This window comes from Cebus imitator, unplaced genomic scaffold (assembly GCF_001604975.1).
Source record: "Cebus imitator isolate Cc_AM_T3 unplaced genomic scaffold, Cebus_imitator-1.0 Scaffold31, whole genome shotgun sequence".
In the NCBI taxonomy this organism is placed as follows: domain Eukaryota; kingdom Metazoa; phylum Chordata; class Mammalia; order Primates; family Cebidae; genus Cebus; species Cebus imitator.
The window spans coordinates 4,842,240-4,864,648 of NW_016107346.1; the positions used below are offsets into that span (position 1 = coordinate 4,842,240).

A 22,409-nucleotide genomic window follows, 5' to 3' on the forward strand; every position below is an offset into this window, starting at 1 on the left:
CTCTGAGATTTTAGGGATTTTTTTTTAACTGCTACCTAAGTCTATCTTATCCTGACTAATATATGACCTTTAACATATATAAATACCCATAAACATATGAATATTTATTTTTTGAGGTTTTGTTTTTTGAGTCTTCATTCTGAACCATTTATTTATTTGCTTCTTCTCATGCCAATACTTCCCTTTAATTGTACTTTATAGTAACTTTACAGCAGATTTTAATACCTAAGAGGGCCAAGACCTACATCATTATTTGTTTTCAAAATCCTGTTGACTGGTCTCAGGCATTAATTTTTAAGGTAGATTTTTATAATTCTATAAAAGATAATGGTGAAATTTGCAATGGTATTGCATTAGATTTACAGCTTATAGATTAATTTAGGATAATTGCCATATAATGTCCTGTAGCTTTTTTCCTACATCTTGTATATTTCTATTAGTTTTTTAAAACATAGGGTTTTTTTTTTAAAGCTATTGAATGAGATCTTTGTCTATATTACATTTTAAAATTAATTCTAAGCAGTGTACAGGAAAATAATTGATTTGTATGTTTCTCTTGCATGCAGCTGCTCTTTTCCTCAGCTCATTCATTAGTTCTGAAAATAATTAGTTGATTTTCTTGCACCATGACATTGTCCTGGGGTTATTAGAGGCTTATCATGTCTTCTGGATTTGTCTCTAGGCACAAGCCTGGGTGCAATTCAGTGTATTTTCATCATTCATGATATCTTCTACCATCTGGTTCTAGGAAATATTACTGTGTCCTATTTAAATTCTCCATTCTACCTCTTGTTCCTGTAAGGCATTTAGCAAATCTGTTTGTGTAATTAAATTTTTGTACTATTATTACTTTATGGACTAATTTTACAGCATTGCTTAACTTATTTAATATTTCCATACTGGTTTTACCATCTTCAACAGGAAAACCATTGTATATTATAAATATACCCTATTAATATAGGGTTTTTAATCTGAATACAATTTTCTTATTTCTCACTGATTATCTTCCTAATATCAAGTCCTGACTTACCAGTTTTATCAAAGGCACTGTCTATAGCTATGTATTAAAATTTTCTATCATTAGAATATGAGTTTTGTCCTTCCTGGTAAATCGTTTCCCTACATCCATTATTCAGGGGTAAAATAGATGTGTTTACACAAATCTCAGCATACACTTTTGAATCTTTTTTGAATAAGCCTAACAAAAATTCTGTAACATTTGATGTGCACTTAAATAGCAAGGCATCAGGCTTGAGAATCATTTTACAGAAGGTAAAAAGGGAGAGGAAGTTTCTACTCTGCTCTCTGAAAATATCACCTCCGCTCCAAAATAAAGAACTCTCAGATGCTCATACATAAGTAGTCAAAGGAAAACAGTGAGTTAGTCAAAACAGGCTAGATTATGCTTCAGTGACAATTCCAAATTTTCAGAGTGGCCTTTTGATAGAGTAAGTATGGCTACAATTCATTTTGTTGCTTCTTATTAAAGGGTAGTCTAATTCTTCTTCCCTTTAGTTTGGGATGTCCTTCAGGGCTTTCACTAAAAGAATGAGGTAGAAATGCCATTCTCAGACCTTTGGAGCAATGCGGTTTCCACCTGACCTTCTGGGGACTCTTGCTCTAGAGAAAATAAGTATGACAGACCTCAAACTGCCATGCTGAAGGAAGCCGAAGCTAGTCACATAGAGAGAATGCATGGGTAAGAGCAATGCCTGTACAGTCCCCAGCTGTTCCAGCCAGCCTACACTAAGAGCCAGAAGTGAGTGAAAGGGACTTTAACTAATTCTGGCCTCGGTCTCCAGGTGTCTGCCACCATATAAAGGAATACAAGCAAATATAGCCCAGCTGAGCTCTCTATCCCCCAAAACCATAAGAGGTGAGTTTTGGGGTGGTTGGTTAGGCAGCAGTACTTAACCTGAATAGTCTATCATAGTGAAAATTAATTTATTGCCTATGTAAAATCCTTTCTTTTTTTTTGAGACAGAGTCTCGCTCTGTTGCCAGGCGCCAGGCTGGAGTGCAGTGGCGCAATCTCGACTCACTGCAACCTCTGCCTCCCAGGTTCAAGCAATTCTCTTGCCTCAGCCTCCTGAGGAGCTGGGACTACAGGCGCGCACCACCACGCCCAGCTAATTTTTTTTGTATTTTTAGTAGAGACGGGGTTTCATCATGTTGGCCAGGATGGTCTCAATCTCTTGACCTCATGATCCACCCGCCTCCCGCCTCCCAAAGTGCTGGGATTACAGGCTTGAGCCACCACGTCCGGCCATAAAATACTTTTAAGAATCCAGGGAACCACCCAGTTCTACTATTCTCTGTGAGGCAGCTCAACAATTCAGGCTGCTCTGGTTTTGTAGACTCTTAGATCATGATCTTTTCTCTAAAATTTCCACAGCAGGAGAACAGAACACTGGGACATTCTGTGCTGGTGATTAAATGCTTCAGCCTGGAAGTGATACATACCCACCCCTTCCATTCATAGCCCATTGGCCACAACTATTCATATAAATATGCCTAACTTCTGAGGGGTATAGGAGCAGTTTCCCCCTCTCTCCTGCTAATGATGTTATCTCATCAGAGTCCTAGGAATTCCTTTGCTTACCAGGAACCACATATTTTTGGGTAACCAAAGCTGTCTTGCAGTGCCACCATTACTCTGGGGACAAAAGCCCTTTCTCCTAGTACGAGGTACCAATATTCTTAAAGCTGTAAATCCATGTTTTAAACATGGACATTGATCACATACTGGCCTAGATATCAATTACAGCATAACAAATTGCCCCAAATCTCAGTGGCTTGATATTATATAACAACATTGATTACCTCACAGTTTCTGTGGGTGGAGGTCCCAGCTAAGCTAAGCTGTGCCTCCAGATTCTGGGTCATTTATAAGGCTCATTTGTCGCAAGAGCACTGGTGACAGATTTGCTTCTAGATCACTCGTGGTTGTTTGAAGATCCAGTTCTTTGAGGGCTGTTGGGCTGAGGTGTCAGTTCTTCAGGCTGGAGACCTCCCTTGTCACATGGAGGTTGCTTGTCACATGGAGCTCTCCACACAGAGTCACAAAGTGAGCATGCAAGAGGAAAATAAGTTTCCAGCAAGAGAGAAGTTGAAGGTTTTCATAACCTTATCACAGAAGTGATAACCCATCAGTTTTCCCATCTTCTGTTAGAAGTGAGTCACCAGGCCCAACCCACACTCAAGAGGGAAGAATCACACAAGGGGCTGAATACCAGGAGGGAGAGATCTCAGGAGCAGTGTCAGAAGCTGCCTATCCCAAGGACACCTGTGGGATGGGTATTCTGCAATACAGGGGACACAAAGATATATAAGGTGAAGCCCTTGACTTTGAAGAGTTTTTAAGAGTGGTTGGAGGAGTGAGGGTAGAGGGTGATAACTACATATATTTGCATTGTACTATGAAAGGTATGTGGTGAAGTTATTGTATTAGTCCATTTTCACACTGTTGATAAAGACATGCCCAAGACTGGGTAATTTATACAGGAAAAAGCGTTTATTGGACTTACAGTTCCATATGGCTGGGGAAGCCTCATAATCATGGTGGAAGGCAAGGAGGAGCAAGTTATGTCTTACATGGATGTCAGCAGGCAAAGAGAGAGAACTTGTAAACAGGGAAATTTGTGTTAAAACCATCAGATCTCCTGAGACTTATTCACTATCACAAAATAGCACAGAAAGACCTGCCCCCATGATTCAATTGTCTCCCATGGGGTTCCTCCCATAACACGGGGGGATTATGGGAGCTACAAAGTGAGATTTGGATGGAGACACAGAGCCAAACCATATCAGTTACACAGAAGAGCAACTGGATTTGAGAAGAGACAGCAGCTCATTCTGCATGAGCTATCAGAGGTACAATGTGGGCTACATGATAGAGACTGAATGATTCACTGGACAACAGAAGAAGAGTGTTCTAAGCAGAACATAGGGGCAAGGAGACTGAAATACACAATGTGCTTCGGGAATGGGAAGCAGCTTTGTGTTACTAGGACACCGGGAATTGTGGGAACACTGAAATGTAAAGTGGGCAAAACTGAAGCTGGACTGTGAAAGTCATTGTGTATCACACTAAGTGAACTTGACTTTAGGAAAAATAGAGACATTATAGCATATCGTTGTCTCCAAATGATGATATTAATGTTGGCAATATTGTTGCGGCAAAACCCGCAATTGTGCTTGCACCAACCTAGTACATAAACTTTTTGAGTCAGCATATTATTCTTATCTAATATAATCTTTACAGACACCTTTTTGGACCAGGTTCTATTACTACCTGCATTTTAACACAACTTTGGTGTTAACTAGTTTTCACCCCAAATCACATAGCTAGGAAGTGTCAGGGCTGAGATGCCAATCATAGTCTGACAGCAACAGCTCCCTTACCCTGGTCTATGACTCCTCACCACTAGGTCACTCCCACACTTTCTTGCTACCATCCTTAGTCAGAAGGCCAAAAAATGCAATCCTTAAACCTACAACTTTTGTTAGAGATAGGAAGTGCTTCGGTAACGGCTGTCTTTTGTGCTGCAGGTGCTTTTTCTTTTTAACTTTTCATTTTGTAAATTTTCTAACATATGCACGAGTAGGTAAAAATAGCAAAATGAAGTTAGTTTCAACACTGACATTGCCTCACTTACTTTTCACCTATCTTCCCTCCATTCCCTCCATTTTATTTCTGGAGTATTGCAAAACAAATTCTAGGCATCATGTTACTTCATCCATAAATATCTCACTATCTATAAGCAATAAAGACCTTTAAAATATAGTTATCACATCTTTACACCTTCAGCAAAGTTAATAGTAATTCTTAAATACCAGATGCTATTTTTAATAACTTTTTAAACCAATTACATATTCGATACAAAAAAGTTGCACTGAAAGTGATAGAATGATAGAATTCCTGTTTATGAATCATTGCTTTTTACAAGCACAGTAAAATGTTTTCCATCAAGCTTATGGGATTGATGTGTATGTACTTAGTAACAGTGAGTCTTTTAGTAGCATTCATTACGAAAACATTTTCTTAAATTCCAATAGTTTGTAAACCCTTGAGTGTTTTATTTTAATGATAAGGGCTGGGTCCACATAGTTTAGCTAATACTAATTAATGCATAATCCAGACTAGATCTTCTCTTCAGGCAAAATTAATTTTCCTCTCTTATAAGTACTGATCGAAGTTTGCTCTCATGTGCCCTGAAGTACTTTTAGTCACATAGCTTGTCTTTGTTTTTAAGCCCAGGGCAGAAACCACATCCTTTTCATGATCTATTAACCACATTACCGAGATTCATGGTTTGCACACCTAGTAAACACATACAAAGCACCCTTTGAGAAAGCTTCTTAATCCTCTAATTATAATCCAGCCTTACATACTAATGGTGTGGTGGTCCCAAGGTACAGATTCATCTAATGTGACCTGGAAGGAAAATTGGAAATCACTTAAGGCTACCCTCATTTTAAATCTGACAAAACTGTGTCAAGAGAAAAGTGAGGTCCATTTTACTGCAGGTGGCAATAGTCTTAACTGACTCATTTTATCGGTTAGTACTCATGTTTTTAAGAGTTTCTATAAAATTAACATTATTTTTGTAAAAAACAAGTGCATAGCCTAATTTCATCAAATACTCAATTAGTGATGCTTCAAAATACACATGCAGAGAGTACTTAAATTTTCCTCTCTCTTCAGCAAGAGATGCTCACCACGTCCCTCCATTTCTCATTAAATATAGGTGTACTTTGCAATCCGCTGCTTTTATTTTTGCTGTCATTGAAGAGGGGATGGATTTTAAAATTACTGGCCATGTTTCCCTTTAGAGAAGCCCACACGTGCCAACCCTGCCTTTACTGGAGCCGTAGCAGCAGCGGTGCATGTTCTAACTTAGGCAATGTTGGGTCATCTGTTTATTGTCAGCTTGGCGGTCAGAAGAAAGGGCGGCGGTTGCCGAGGCAACCGACACCCCGGGCAACGGCAAGTGGGGGCGGGAGGGGGCGTGGCTGCGACGGGCAAGCGACGACAGGAGGAGGCGTCCGCCGCGGCGTTGGGAGCACCGCCCGTCTGCGCGGCCGGGCGTAGGCGGGGTGGCCCCAGCGTCTCCCGCTACCTTGAAAAACCAGGGTGGGCGGGCAAGCGAGGCTGCAGGCCCGGCCGCTGCCTTTCCCCACACTCCCGGCCGAGGAGCCTCGCTCGGCGCCCAACATGGCGGGTGGGCGCTGCGGCTCGCAGCTAACGGCGCTCCTAGTTGCCTGGGTCGCCGCGGCGGCGGCTACAGCAGGCCCGGATCAGGCCGCGCTGCCGGCAGAGCAGAGCCGGGTCCAGCCCATGACCGCTTCCAACTGGACGCTGGTGATGGAGGGCGAGTGGATGCTGAAATTGTGAGTGTGCCCGCCCCGCACGCCGCAGTGTCCTCGGGCGTCACCCTCCCAAGCTCGCGCGGCCCGCTAGGGATCTCGCATTGCCTCTCGGGGTCAACCTAAAACCCCGGACCCGCCCTGCCATCAACTTGAGGCGCCGGGACCGGGCCGCTCGCGATCCCGCACTGCCACTGGGCTAGACTTGGGGCCCCGGACCCGCGTTGTGAAAAACCTGCGGTGCTGGTGCTGGTGCTGGTGCTGGTGCCGGGGTCGGGCGGCTCGCGCCGCGCATGCGCGCCCAGCCCTCGCAGTGACAGCCGAGTGCAGAGCGTCTCCTTGCTTTGGGGGAAGGTGTTTTGGGGACGGAGTGGGCATCTTCCCAAAGGGAGGAGAGGGGAAGGAAGAAAATCTGCAACCAAACAGTGTGGTTTTAGATATAGGTATGCATTGGAAGAGAAAGCACATTCAGTGACATCCATGTGCAGTGCGAATACATAGCACAGGCTAGTTAAGTTACCTGTTGAAGGAATTGCAGCACGGCGAAGGCAGGCAGTTTGTATCATAGTCTTCCATTTGAAGGCCTTGAGATGTCATTGTGAAAATAAAACACAAACATGGATGCCTTTTCAATTTTACAATAAGATTTCAAATAAATGTTGATATTTATTATAACTTTTAAAGGTAGGACTTTCTGGGTAATATAATAATTGTGCTTCTGTCATAAAGAAAAGAACATACACATTACCCCTTTTAACAACAGAGGTAAATTTTGGATAGTGCCGTTTCTTTCAGGAGAAAACTATACTTTTGAGTTAGGAGAAAGAAAGGGATTTGTTGATCATAATTTAAACTTCTAACAGGAAGTGACCATTTGAAAGAAGACTGGCAGTGAACGGTGGACAGATGTCTGAATGGGCTTGAGACCATCATGGTGGGCTTACAGGGAATGAAGAATGTCCGGGTGGTTTCAGGCAGTCTGTATACTACTATCCAATAATTATTTTATGCTGAGGACACAGACACAAATTGGATCTTTCCTTTATCCAAGACCAAGTTTTGATTCTTTCAATTTAGATTGCAAGCAAGTGTCTACGGAGTGAAAACCCCAGTGTGAGATCAGAGCCAAAATTTATGTCACATAGCAGATTACCTTGCTCAAAGAACATAAGGCATATCACCCCTTCAAATGTGCATTTACCTCTTGGTCACAAAGAAGGGGAAATTTTAGACCTCAAAATGAAATATCCTTGATATCATAATCAATCGGAGCTGTAGACACGAACAAGTTATTAAAATATTCCACTTAACTATTTTTGGAAGGAGGCGAGGGTGGCATATTCTATTTGAGAAACTTTTAAAATAAGTGGAGCGGTATTAAGACTGCTTTGTAATAATTTTAAGAATTTTATATAAACTACGTTTTGTCAGCCAATACTACAGAAAGTTCTCTTTTCAGTAGGTGCTTACAAAATGGACTTTTTCCTAGATGTCAGTTTTCAGGGTAAAATTGAGTTTGTGTATGTATGTATGTAAGGAAAGTTAAAACAGAAAGGCCTCCTCATGTTTAATGACATCAACTCCTTTATGGTTCTTTTTGGAATTGCTTTTTTTTTTTTTTTTCTACTAGAATTAAGAACACTAAAGCCTCAATAAGTTTTTAAATGAGTGACAGCCAACAAATCCTGTTTGGCTAGGTTGATGTTTTAAATTTTACTTTTTTATGAATGTATAATCATAGTAATCAATTCCTCTGAGTTTGTCATATATCCAGTTGTATGGGATATGCTTGGGCTGTGATGCAAGATGAGTCTTGTAATCTGGAAGTAAGCTGTGTAGACACAAGGTCATTTTAGTAGAAGTTCTCTTTTTATCAAGTGCACTTCAGAATAGGTAGACTAGGAAGCAAGGCTGTAAAGGTGAGTTGATCTAAACCATTCCATCCAACTTCTTTTTATGTGCTAGAACCCAAGTGCTCATCCCAAAGAAATATTTTGGTTCTTACCTATTTGTGATTTTTCTGTATTATTAGGTGATACTCTTCCTCCTTGCTGTGAAAAAAAAAATCCAATACTTAAAATAATATAAAATTTGTTATAGCCTCAGTATCACTATAGGCCTGCTGTCAATTTCAAAGAATTCATTCAAATAGCCTGTAAGTTACCAGATTTTTTTTTTTTTTTTATTTATATAACAGAAAAACAAAATGTGTTAGCTTCATGTTAACACTTTATTCACATGAACTGGTCATACATAAATGGAAATTGTTAGGAATTCCAAGATGTAGTTCTTTAAACAAACAGATTGAGAAGCTTTCTGCTAATATCAAAATGTATTTATTACTTTGAATGACAGTTCTTTATTTGTTAATTTGCTTATATGCTCTCTTTCTCCTGAGAATTTTTTCTTTTACATCCCATGTCATACAGATCCCCTCTAATGTAATTTCTGGTTATGTTGGCATAGACAATTTATTCTTAAGAATCTGGCAGTGTTCGGCAAATTTAAGACATAAAAAGCCCCTATTATGAAATTAAATTTGGTTATATTTTCTTTGTTTTTCCAACAGTCAATTTTTGGATTCTTGCAATTGAATTTACAACGTGTTTAAAATGTATCAGTTAAAAGTATATTTGCAGTAATTCACCATTTCTATTCTGATGCTTTTAGAAATCTGAAAAGTTCCTCCATTACTACATGCATTTTCTTTAATGCTATGGGTTTATTGTATACTCGTTTGCCCTTTTTCTGAATTAGGAAAAACGATCTAATCTTTAAATTACTTTCTGATGCATGCTATTCTCTATTTCTATTGCTTTATACTACTCCTCATTCAGTTCCTTTGCAACCTTTTGCTACTTTCAACACTTGCTTGGCTCTCATTATGTCAGTCCTGGAGAAAATGACTTTTGTTCTTTTGAAACACAGAAGTATGTAATATGATACATTCTGGTGGCTTTTTCCGCCCAGAAGAAATAGCCAAGTGGCTTAATTTTGGCCTTCAAACTGATACTCAGAGGAGAAGTATGTCTTTGGGTTAATTTACCTCTGCAAAGCATATAAATCTTTATAAATTATTGCCTTTTCTGATTTTTGTTCTTGGAATGATCATGTTTCAAAATTAAAATTAAACACCTGGTGATAGATCAAAGCTTTGTTTATTTCTGTAGGACCTCTGGGTTTTAGTATTGTCTTTCCAGTCTTCCTTTATACCTGGAGAGAATGTGTTGAAAATCATTGCCTTAGCTTGCCCATGTCAAATAGTTACAATTTTTTGCATTTTAATAGATTGCCTTGATGTCTTGATGGAATGTTTGAGAGAGAGTCATTAAATGTTTCTATGTCAGGTTCAGTGTTGGGGACCTAGGAAGGTAAAGAAGAATGAGGTTTCCAAGAGATTGGCCTACTGTGCTCTGAAGGAGATATGTCGTATAAGTTATGTTCATTTATTTAGTAAATTTTTCCTGAATGCTTCCTCTGTGTTGGACGTTTATCAGTGTTTCCCAACAGGGCACTATTGGCATTTTTGGTGGACAGTTCTTCGGTGTGTGGGGATGGCCCACATGTTGCAGAAACTTTGGCATCCTTGCCCATTATGTTCTAGTAGTAGTCTCAGTCATGTGACATCAAAAAATTACAGCTCCCATTCCCTGTGCACACTACTAAATGCTTCTAATTGAAAACCACTGCTTTAGGTACTGTTACGGGTATTTAAAAACATGCAAATGTTGGGTTTTAGATAGTCTCCACAAAGGGTTTAAAGTCTCATTAAAACTTGACATACTTATCACCTGCATCTGCCTCCTCCACTTCCTCCTTCTCATCATCACAATCACACTTAACAGTTACGTTGCTTACATCACGTTTCAAATACGATTTTATTTGATCATCCCAGAAATCTAGTGAAGAATTATTATTCCCATTCTTACCGACTAGGGGAGATTAGAAAAAAAAAGATTTAAGCTTTGGCTAATGCCACATCCTTAGTAAGTAGTGAGCAAGGCCATAGCTATAATGCCGGCCTGAGCTTTGCAGGTTTTGATATGCAGTTCCTAGTTCTCGTGGGGAGGCTGGAAGAAGGCACAGAACCTGGTGGACTCTTAGGCCCTCATCTGGCCAGCAACCTGACTCACCTGAGGGGAGGCCTTGTTCTTAAAGGATTCAAAGGCCCATCCAAGCTCTTACCATCTCTCTAGTTTCTGCAAGTAAAGAACATTTTAGTGTATGCCCATTTTTGACACTGTTCACCACTTAAACAGGTGTCCTGCCTTCCCAACATCCCAATAGGCAGGAAAATTCTATCTCCTTATGCTTTGGTTGTGTCTCTCAGGGTCCTATCACAAGTAGTATTTATAAATTTATTTATATACTTTTATACTAGGTCTTTCTTTGACTACCTCTATTATAAGCTTTTAAGTAAAGGAGCAAGGTTATTTTTTCCTTCCCTGTTTATCTCCAATGCTTTAATAACTCACAAGTAGTTCATGTTCAAAAATACTTTGTAACTAGATAAATGAGTGAACAATAGACTAATTGTTCCTTTAATCAGGTACTTCTTCAAGCATATCACTGAACGAGACATCTTTATATATCTTCTGAAGTCTTAAGGATAATTGCTATCATCTCCCATAAGGTCACTAATGGAATATTTATTGTGGTGGCCTAGGACCTTCCTGGATCTGTTCTAGGTGCAAGTGATGCAGCAGTCCCTACTTTCATGGAGTGTTAATTCTAGTGAAAATCATGAATTTCACTTTCTCTAGCAGTGTTATGATTTTCATAGAGCTGCTAGTTTTTATTTCTCTACCTTTTCTGATAGCATGTTCTAGAAATTATTGTCCAAATAAATAAATTGAGCATAAGACTTTCAATTCATCAGTCATTCCACATTTGCCAAAAAAAAATAACACTTCAGGTAGTTAAGGCGTCTTTTGTTGACATTTTGATTTAGTTTCCTTTATTAAGTTGTAGAAAGATGAATCTAGCATACCTCTTTCCTCTTCATTGTTACTGAGTATTCTGGGCATTTTGATCAAAGTAAGTTCTACTAAGTGAAAATTGACTGGATTTGTTTTTGACCGTCTCATTTTTGCAAGGAAAGAAAAAGTCAGGAGAAAAGAGAGTGGGTACTGAGAAACACTGGTCAAATTAGAGTCAAAACAGAAGAAGAGTTGTTCTTTATTGGTAAATAAAAATTTATCGTAAATAAAATTTCCTTCTAGGAAATATAATTAAGTAAGTCCTTCTCTGAAATATTTAGCGTACCTAATGAAATCTTACACCAAATTCAGTAAGTTCATGGAATAAAAGATTCAGGGTCCTTCACCTTACATCAGGCAGAACCTCAGGCCACTTTGGACGTGAATACTAACATGGACAACAAAAGCATGCTGTTGAATTTCATTTCCCAGAAATGGTTAAAAATATTGCACTGGTGTATAAGTTGGTGTAATTCAGCAGAGCTTTTTGGCCACCTGGAATATATTTCAAATATCTTTATTAAGCTTACTAATTTTACATACCATTGTGACCTGCAACAAGTCAACAAAAGTTCAGTAGAAAAGTTACTGATTTACAGTTTCTATGACTATAATGGAGCTAACTGCTCTTGGAGGCTCTTAAGGATTATGTGTAAGAGACAAAGTTATGGTAGGGCATACCTTTTATAGTTCTTAGGATAAGATTGCCAGTGTGAACTAGTTTGAAATAACTATTAATGAAGATCATGTTCATGTTCTTTTTGATAAGTTTAATTTATGCATACATACATAAATTATATATGTATGTGTGTGTATGTATGTGTGTGTATGTATATGTACACAGAGTGAGAGAAGAGCATGAAGGTCACATGACTTATCCTTGCATTCATTTTGTCTCTGGAGATATTTTACTTAGTTTCTAAATTTTTGCACAGATTACTGTTCTTTATATACAAAAGAATACTAAAAACGTTAAAAACTGCAGCAACAATGGACTAGTTCCCATGCTAAGGACTCAGAGCTGGCTTATCTCTGCCACTGAAAGAACATCTGGGCACATTCCAACACAAATCAGCTGTAGTTAAATCTGTGAAATAATGCCATTAACAATGCCACAGACCAGTGAATAGCAGCTGTATAGAAATGGCATATCTAGAATTACCTCAATGGCATATCTGAGGATGTATTATAATTGTATATCTGAACATCAGTTTCACCAGAAAAAAAACTTATGCAATAGCCTATCCAGAGATTAAGGCCTGAGATTTTTTAAATTATGAAATTTGCATGATTTAATAAATACTGATGTAGAAAATGTGCCTCTGACTTATATGCAAAGAGAATCTAGGGAAATAAAGAGGATCTGAAGTTCATTATGTTACACTTCAAGATAGTTTCCTTATTCATGTTACTTTCCCATAACTTCTCTCTTTCTCCCTCTGGGTGTTGGTATAGAGTTTTACATTCCGTGATGATTTTTATCAAATAAATACCTCTATCTTGGTTCTTGCTCTGAGTGGTCTTAAGCAAGTCTGTATACCTCCTTTGTCTGGCAGTGAGGCTGTAAGGTCACATGAGCTAATGCATTGTAAAAGTGTCTTGGACCCCAAATAACATTACAATTGTAACTTGTATTAATTATTGCTTCTATTAAAGCAGTATGTGCCTGCTTCATATTTCATCTAAGCTCTCAGTAACCTTTTAAGATAGCTACCATAATTATCCCATTTTACAGTTGAGGAAGCTGAGGCATGGAGAGATTATTAACCTGCCCAGAATATCATGGTTAATTCCTGGTTGATCTTTCTGATTGCTCTGGCACAGCTCTTATCCAATATCATGAAATGCCTGTTGAAATTTACTTAATAATTCAGAATTCCTTTTTTTTCCTAAAGTTTGCCAACTGCCTGAGTCTCATCTGTTACTTGGATATTTAGAAACTACATAGAAAATAACTGTTTTCTCAGGTGAAGAATATGATTTTCATTAAAGTTGATGTAATTGTTTATTCAGCAAATGTTTATTGAACACCTACTGTATATCAAGAATGTCTTTTTCCCTGGAAATACACAGTCACGAATGTTTTACAAAATCCACATTCAAAGATGTCTGCAGATTATTTTGTTATTCCTTTCTTCTGGATCTCAGGATTTGGACAGTGAGCTGTAATGGAAAGATTAATGAGGTTTTAGCATGATCTTGGAATCAGCTATAAAGTAGTCTTTTCTAGAGATGGTGAACAACTGTGCTTGCTGAGTCTTGCTGCTTCTGGGGCCTGGCTGGAGAGAGTAATGAATGCTTTGGCTTTGGGTAGATAGCCAGTTCTCTTCTGGATTCTGCCTAATTTTCAATACTTTTCATGAAATAAATGCATTCCTTCTCCTAGTCTTGGCTTTTTAACCCTGAACTCCTCTTTTATAATGTGAAAGATCAAAATCTTGCCCAATTTCAGCTTTCTGTTTTTATTTTGTTATTCAGCAAAGTTGGTTTGTGTGTGTAATTGCACTGATTTTTTGAATGGTACTCATCAACATGCTTTTTGCACAGTTCAAAATTTTGAAGGAATTTGTAAATAGTGACCTGACAGGCACCTTTAAGCCTAAATCTTGTTAGAGGATTTGATCAATTTTTTACTTTTCCCTTACTTTGTTTCCCTTCCTAAGGCATTTTGTGTGTGAGACTGTTATATTTTGTTGGCAGGCATTCTTTTCTTCTTTCTCTCCCCTGGCCCCTTTCTTCCTTTAATACAAACATAATAGGTGCCACATTTTGTAAAAAACAATTCAGGAATGGAACAAATGAAAAATAAATTGGAGAGCATTGACATTTTAAAAATGCTCAGCCTGCTCATCCACAAGTTGGTATATTTCTCTATTTATTCAAGCCTTTATTATGAAAAATGGTAGACACAAAAATAAGAGTAGTAATAGTGTTTACCCCAGTGCTTATCTCTGTTTATCTCTTGGTTGTACCATCACAAGGAGAGGAGGCACCAAATCTCCTTCACAACTGTTGCCTCAGCTTCTACCATAGTGCTTTCTTAGTATTTATTGAATGAAAAATTATTGTAAAAAGTAGAGTTCTGACTTGAAAGCCAAGGTATTTTTAACTGCTGCTAAATTTAAAACAGTGTTGGATTAGAGCTGGTTTAGCCTATAGCTTCTACTTTCCTTTTCAGAATAGTTCAGAATTGCCATAGATCTTGGAAACATTGTTGAGGATGCTCAAGCAACAGATCTGATCTCTGCCCATCAGATCTGTAGCTTTGATGGATTTGAAACCGGTTTTGCTAGGTTAGGTGCACCCTGTGAAAATTATCCTCCTTTAGTGGGGCACTAAAAAGAGTGCTTCCCCTCAAAAATCAAAAGCTATCTGCAGAGTAACAAAATTGTACTACTAACATTGAAATAAAATGTTTATGGTTAATAATAGTTATTGGAAATATTATCAAACTTTGGCCAATTTTTTTCCTATAGAATTGACATTCATACATTAAATCCTAAGGGGGAACAATGTGCTTCTGCTTTTCTATATTAAATGACTTTGGAAAAGCCTCCTTTTATAATTCTTTTTTAATAATTTATTTTTTAAATTTAAATATTCTATTACTCGTTTGTTTTACAGATTTTTTTCCCATATGTTTATCAATATAATTCTTCTTCTTCTCTTCTAGTTATGCCCCATGGTGTCCATCCTGCCAGCAGACTGATTCAGAATGGGAGGCTTTTGCAAAGAATGGTGAAATACTTCAGATCAGTGTGGGGAAGGTAGATGTCATTCAAGAGCCAGGTACCGTAAATGTTGAACATAAACTGCAAAAGTTTAACAACTTTTTATTTTGAGCTTTTTCAAGCATGTAGAAACATTGAAAGTCTAGGATACTGATTACCCATGAACTGGACACCTTTAATTAGCAGATTACATTTTTGCATACCTGGGTCTGTCTCTGCATGTGTGTGTTTGCACATACATATTTGCATATATATTTCTGTTTTTATTTTGCTGAACCATTTGAAAGTAAGTTACAGACATCGTGTTAATTTACTCTTCAATTCTTTAGCATGTTAAAACCTTCTTAATTATTTCCCATGTGTCTTTTTTAACAGTTTTTTGACTGAGAACCCAATCGTGGTTCATAAATTACATTTGGTTGTTACATCTTTTTACTCTGTCTCAATCGACAGTTATCCCCCATTTTTTAAAATGACGTTGATATTCTGAAAAGATCAGGCCAGGATTTTATGGTGACATGTAACTTATAAGAATATTAACTTATATGAGTATTTTCTACAAACTGAGTGTTTAGGTGCATGATTTAGGTTAGACATTTATGGCAAGAGTACTTCATAGATGATACTGTGACTTCATATTACATCATTGGAAGGCACATGCTGTCACCATTAGTAGTAATGTTAAGCTTGAGCACTTGGTTATGGTGATGACACTAAGTATCTCAATTATGAAGAAAGGATCCCACATTGTGATTAGCAAGTAACCTCTGGGATGATTCTTTGCATGATGGTTTTAAGATCCATGTTGCTCTTGTCTGAATCAGTTACTATATTTTACTGTGATTCCAGAAGAGAAAATTTTCTAATTCTGTCATTCTGTCTACACTGATTACCTGTGAATCATATAATTTTTCATAAGAAAGAATGAATCATTTTTACCCCAAGGAGTGGAGAGATATAGAGACTTTTACATTCTGAAAAGGTATATACAATAAATTTGTGTTTGCGTTCTTTTTTTTTGAGATGGAGTCTCACTCTGTCACCCACACTGGAGTGCTGTGGTACAGTTTTGGCTCACTGCAACCTCTGCCTCCCAGGTTCAAGCAATTCTCCTGCCGCAACCTCCTGAGTAGCTAGGATTACAGGCATCCACCACCTGGCCCGGCTAATTTATTTTTTTATTTTTTATTTTTTTTATTTTTATTTTTTCAGTAGACTCAGGCTTTCACCATGTTGGTGAGGCTAGTTTCAAATGCTTGACCTCATGATCCACCCTCCTCAGCCTCCAAAGTTCTGGGATTACAGATGTTAGCCACTGCACCTGTCAGTGTTTGCAGTTTTAAAATAACTTTATATTATATATAAATTGAGAAGAAAAGTTGGCCTTTTATAATCTAAATCTCCAAAATTTGGCTATTTTCAAATTTATTTTTTTTTTATTGCATTTTAGGTTTTGGGGTACATGTGAAGAACATGCAAGATTGTTGCATAGGTACACACATGGCAGTGTGATGTGCTGCCTTCCTCCCCATCACCTATATCTGGCATTTATCCCCATGCTATCTCTCCCCAACTCCCTACACCCCGCTGTCCCTCCCCTGTTTCCCCCCGACAGACCCCAGTGTGTGATGCTCCCCTCCCTGTGTCCATGTGTTCTCATTGTTCAACACCCACCTATGAGTGAGAACATGCAGTGTTTGATTTTCTGTTCTTGTATCAGTTTGCTGAGAATGATGGTTTCCAGGTTCATCCATGTCCCTACAAAGGACACGAACTCATCGTTATTTATGACTGCATAGTATTCCATGTTGTATATGTGCCACATTTTCCCTGTCCAGTCTATCATCAATGAGCATTTGGGTTAGTTCCAGGTCTTTGCTGTTGTAAACAGTGCTGCAGTGAACATCTGTGTGCATGTGTCCTTATAGTAGAACGATTTATAATCCTTTGGATATATACCCAGTAATGGGATTGCTGGGTCAAATGGAATTTCTATTTCTAGGTCCTTGAGGAATTGCCACACTGTCTTCCACAATGGTTGAACTAATTTACACTCCCACCAACAGTGTAAAAGTGTTCCTATTTCTCCACATCCTCTCCAGCATCTGTTGTCTCCCCATTTTTTAATGATCGCCATTCTAACTGGTGTGAGATGGTATCTCAATGTAGTTTTGATTTGCATTTCTCTAATGACCAGTGATGATGAGCATTTTTTCATATGTATGTTGGCCTCATGTATGTCTTCTTTGTAAAGTGTTTGTTCGTATCCTTTTCCCACTTTTGAATGGGCTTATTTGTTTTTTTCTTGTAAATCTATTTTAGTTCTTTGTAGATTCTGGATATTAGCCCTTTGTCAGATGGGTAGATTGCAAAAATTTTTCCCATTCTGTTGGTTGCCAATTCACTCTAATGACTTTCTTTTGCTGTGCAGAAGCTGTGGAGTTTGATTAGGTCCTATTTGTCTATTTTGGCTTCTGTTGCCAGTGCTTTTGGTGTTTTGGTCATGAAGTCCTTGCCTACACAAATGTCCTGAATGGTTTTGCCTAGGTTTTCTTCTAGGGTTTTTATGGTGTTAGGTCTTATGTTTAACTCTTTAATCCATCTGGAGTTAATTTTTTTGTAAGGTGTCAGGAAGGGGTGCAGTTTCTGCCCTCTGCACATAGCTAGCCAGTTTTCCCAACACCGTTTATTAAACAGGGACTCCTTTCCCCATGCTTGTTTTTGCCAGGTTTGTCAAAGATCAGATGGTTGTAGATGTGTGGTGTTGCCTCCGACGCCTCTGTTCTGTTCCATTGGTCTATATGTCTGTTTTGGTACCAGTACCATGCTGTTTTGATTACTGTAGCCTTGTAGTATAGTTTGAAGTCCGGTAGTGTGATGCCTCCTGCTTTGTTCTTTTTGCTTAGAATTGACTTGGCTATGTGGGCTGTCTTTTGGTTCCATATGAAGTTTAAGGTGGTTTTTTTCCAGTTCTGTGAAGAAGGTCATTGGTTGCTTGATGGGGATAGCATTGAATCTGTAAATTACTTTTGGCCATTTTCACGATATTGATTCTTCCTAGCCATGAACATGGAGTGTTTCTCCATCTGTTTGGGTCCTCTCTTATTTCATTGAGCAGTGGTTTGTAGTTCTCCTTGAAGAGGTCCTTTACGTTCCTTGTTAGTTGTATTCCTAGGTATTTTATTCTCTTTGTAGCAATTGTGAATGGCAATTCATTCTTGATTTGGCTCTCTTTAAGTCTGTTATTGTTGTATAGGAATGCTTGTGATTTTTGCACATTGATTTTGTATCCTGAAACTTTGCTGAAGTTGCTTATCAGTTTCAGGAGATTTTGGGCTGAGACGATGGGGTCTTCTAGATATACAATCATGTTGTCTGCAAATAGAGATAATTTGACTTCCTCCTTTCCTATTTGAATACCCTTTATTTCTGCTATTTTCAAATTTTAATAGTTATCTTTTTTATTGACATTCAGTTTATACCTACTGCATCCCTGCATCCTTGTACAAGGGCAGAAAGAAGATGGGCACATTCATTTTCTGTAATAAACTGTGTGTTAAAAACACACAAAGTAATGAAGTACCAGTTACTTGTACAACAAAATGGATGATATATGTTAAAATTGATGTGTCAACAATCCCATGGAGCGAGATTTCTATTAAAAGCCATGCATCCTCATGCCTCTATATTTGTAAGCATTTGAAGCAAATCCACCTGTCTGTCCTCCATCTAGAGATGGGTAATTATAGCTATTAGTTCATGGTTTTGGCTGTTAAAATGAGTTATTCTGTTTGGAGGCTAAATCGTTGCAAATGTTTCATTTTAGAGTTTAAGTAAAATAAAATCAGTTATAAGACTTGTTAATTACGGGGCACCAGGCACATTTTATGATAGGTTTCTTAAAAATGCAGCTGGTCAATTTACATTTCAATAATTTGGTATACCTGCCCTGAATTTATAGCATGATTTGAATTAAAAGAATTAAACAGCCTTGTGATGGGTTCACAAATCTAATGTTCTCTTTCCTTCTAAAAATGTAGAGTTGCAGCAATTTTTAACATTGTGAATTGATTAGGTTTTCTTGATGATGAAGTAAGAGAGAAATTGATTTTAAGAAATATTTTTAACACATTCAGTGTTTACTGGGTTTTATGTATATCTAAGCTATATATACTTGAAATATTCATTAAAGAAGAAGGAAAAAACTCTGGTATTCTGTAGGAATAGTTAAAAAAAAGTCTAATAAAAGATGATTATTTTTTATGTGTTTATTATATTATTTTTTATGTGTTTGAACAATTTTTATAGGCAGAGGTTCTAGAATTATTTTAAATGAAAAAAATGTAAAAAGTACAACTCATAAATAAAAAATAGGAGATAAACTTCTGCATGCATGATTATTCAAGAGACCTATAGAATATTTCAATTCAGATTATACTGTTTTAAATTTATAATTTTACTTTGAATTACAAATTTAATGCTTTCAATTAATTTTTTAATAGTGATTAGAAGTAATTTGTTTATTCAACAAGTGTTTGAGTTTCTACTGTAAACAGGCTGTGTTTCAGATACCAGTGAAGAAAGGTGAATAAGGGGGATAGAGGCCTGGCTCCTCATTGAGCCACATTCTAGTGGAGGAGATAGTAACAAAAGAAAATTGGCAAATAATGTCAAGTGTTGGTAAGGGATATGAAGAAAAATTTAGATAAAAATGTACAAAATGATTGCATAAAAATGTACAAAATTTACTTCCTCAATTTATCAAAAAACCTGTTTAGCTAGAGGTCTTGATAAATTGAGGAAGTAAATTTCAACAAGCTTTGTGGGAGGAGCATTCCAGGCAAAGCAAACACCATGTGTAGGTGCATGGGCTTATTTGGGCAACAGTTATGACAGTCAGTAGAGTACTTGAGATAAATGGGGATGAAGAAGTAGCTAGGGACGACACCCTATGAGGTCTTGTTGGTTATGGCAAGAAGTTTAGATTTTCTACAAAGTATGGATAGGGAGCTACTGGAAGATTGGAGCAGAAGAGAATTATGATTTATATTTTAAAATAATTCCTTTGGCAGCTATGTGAAAAAATTGACTAGAGGGGATCAGAAGGAAGCAGGGAGAATGGTTAGGCAGTAAATCAGTAGTCCAGAGTTGAGAAGATGAATGACTTGGACTTGTACCAGCAGTGGTAAGTGGTTGGATTTGAGATACTAGGATTTTCTGATGGATTGGTTGCCAGAAGTGGTGGAAAAGGAGGAAATGGAGAAGACTGAGGAGAAGTAGGTTTGGGACAGGGGCTAAGTTTGGGATGCTAATAGACATCCAAATGGAGATGAACTAGAGTTGTAAGTTTGAGGACTATCAGTGTACTTGGCATTTGGAGCTAGAAGAAAAATTCAGATTATTGAGGATCTGTGTGTGCTACAGCAGTGAGAACTGGTCACTGCAACATTTAGAAAAAAGGAGTTGTGTCTGGGTGCGGTGGCTCATGCCTGTAATCCCAGCACTTTGGGAGGCTGAGGTGGGCCGATCACCTGAGGTCAGGAGTTCAAGACCAGCCTGGTCAATATGGTAAAATCCCATCTCTACTAAAAATATAAAAGTTAGCTGGGCATGGTGGTGGGTGCTTGTAATCCTAGCTACTCAGGAGGCTGAGGCAGGAGAACCACTTGAACCTGGGAGGCATAGGTTGCAGTGAGCTGAGATCATACCATTGCATTCCAGCCTGGGCAACGAGAGTGAAAGACCATCTCAAAAAATAATAATAATAATAAAAAAGAAGTTGCAGCAGAGGAGGAGTACCAGTGAGATAAGAGAGGGAGAAGTAGGAGGTCTGGAAGCCAAGTAAAGAAGAGTGTCTTATGTGGTACTAACTCATTGGCAAGCCTTTGGGGCAGCTTGCCTCTATCTTGGAAACGATTTCTTTCTTTGTTTTTTACAAACTCTGATGTCTTGAATGAACAGTAGAAACCCATTGAAATGATATTATTTTTCCCCATAGTTGAGCACTTTACTGTGTATTTCTGTATACAAATTTCTGTTTGGTTGCGGCTCTTCCTTAGTATATTCTTGCCTTGCCACAGAAATGCTGGTAAGGAATAATTTCATTTCTTTCCCTGTAAATAAAATTTAAAAAGAGGAGAAACAATAATTTTGAAGTGTTCATGTATACTCTTTAGTTATCTTGTACCTTTTCCATCAGTATATCTAATAAGAGATTCTTTTAAGTATTTTAAACAAAATAAGATTTCATACTTATTAATGAAATGGGAAAAATTCCCTTGTCCCCTCGAAGGGTGTGCGATGGGGGTGTGGCTTGCTTCTTTGATGCCTGGTGGCTCAAACCTCTAGGGGGAACATGCAGATGGACAAGGCTCTGGGGCTCTAATTCCATGGCAGTGTATAGGGTTGAATGTTTACAGCTGAAGCCCCAGTGGGCGAGTGTTTCTGTGTGTTCTTTGAATTTAGCCGTCTGTAAGTGGCTTGTGTTAGCTCAGTTAGACCCCCTTGCCTTATCGCAAGGACAGAGGGCTTTCTGTATCCTGGGGTTTCTTGCCTTGGTGTACCAGAAGAATCAGATCACATGCAGGCTTGGAGAATGAGTGCAAGGTTTTAATGAGTAGAAGTAGCTCTCAGTGAGGTGGATGGAGAGGTCAGAAAGGGGATGCAGTGGGAAGGTGGTGGTTTTCTGCTGGTATGTGCTTCTACTGGTGTGTCCTTCTAAAGGCGTGCTCCTCTCAGTGTCCTCTTGATATTCAGCTGCCTTTGTATTCTTTTGCCGATGTGTTCACCTTGACACCCAGCTGCTTGTTTGTGTGCCTGCTAGAGACTAGGGATTTATATATGCACAGGATGGGGGTGTGGCAGGCCAGGGTTGTCTTGGGAAATGCAACATTTGGGCACAAAAACAGAAATGCCTGTTCTCACCTAGGTCCATGGGTACAGGCCTGAGGGTGGAGCTCTCTCCGCGGACAGTCCTTCCCTTCCCAGCACTTCCCTGCTGTCTCCTGTATCATCAAGACTAGAGACTATAATCATGTTGCATTTTTATGGCTGAGCTGTAGAAGCCAAGGAAAGGGCATCCTTTAGATTAGGTTATATCACATCGCCTGTTTAATACTACATAGATCAGGTGATATTTCAGTTGAATTGACTTTGGGAAATTAAATTTAATGAGTATATACTTGAACCTTCTGTTCCATGCACATGAGCTTAGTTGTCAAGGACAGGAAAGCAGCAGCTGTTCATAGATCCCCATGGGTGATGACTATTTCACTAGATTAGAAGTAAGCCAGACTCCTACCACAGCCAAGAGTAAGAATTGTTTTTAAAAC

General features: G+C 38.3%; 1 protein-coding gene across 1 annotated transcript in view; it reads left to right on the top strand.

The window, feature by feature from the left end:
* Nucleotides 1-5,994: 5,994 nt before the first annotated feature.
* The window catches only part of TMX4 (thioredoxin related transmembrane protein 4), a 43,890-nt gene continuing 27,475 nt past the window's right edge, over nucleotides 5,995-22,409 (top strand). Inside the window, exons 1-2 of the mRNA XM_017523970.1 lie at nucleotides 5,995-6,392; nucleotides 15,021-15,136. Of these exons, the coding sequence (XP_017379459.1) occupies nucleotides 6,217-6,392; nucleotides 15,021-15,136 (292 nt within the window). The 5' untranslated portion in view covers nucleotides 5,995-6,216. The remainder of the gene's footprint in view (nucleotides 6,393-15,020; nucleotides 15,137-22,409) is intronic.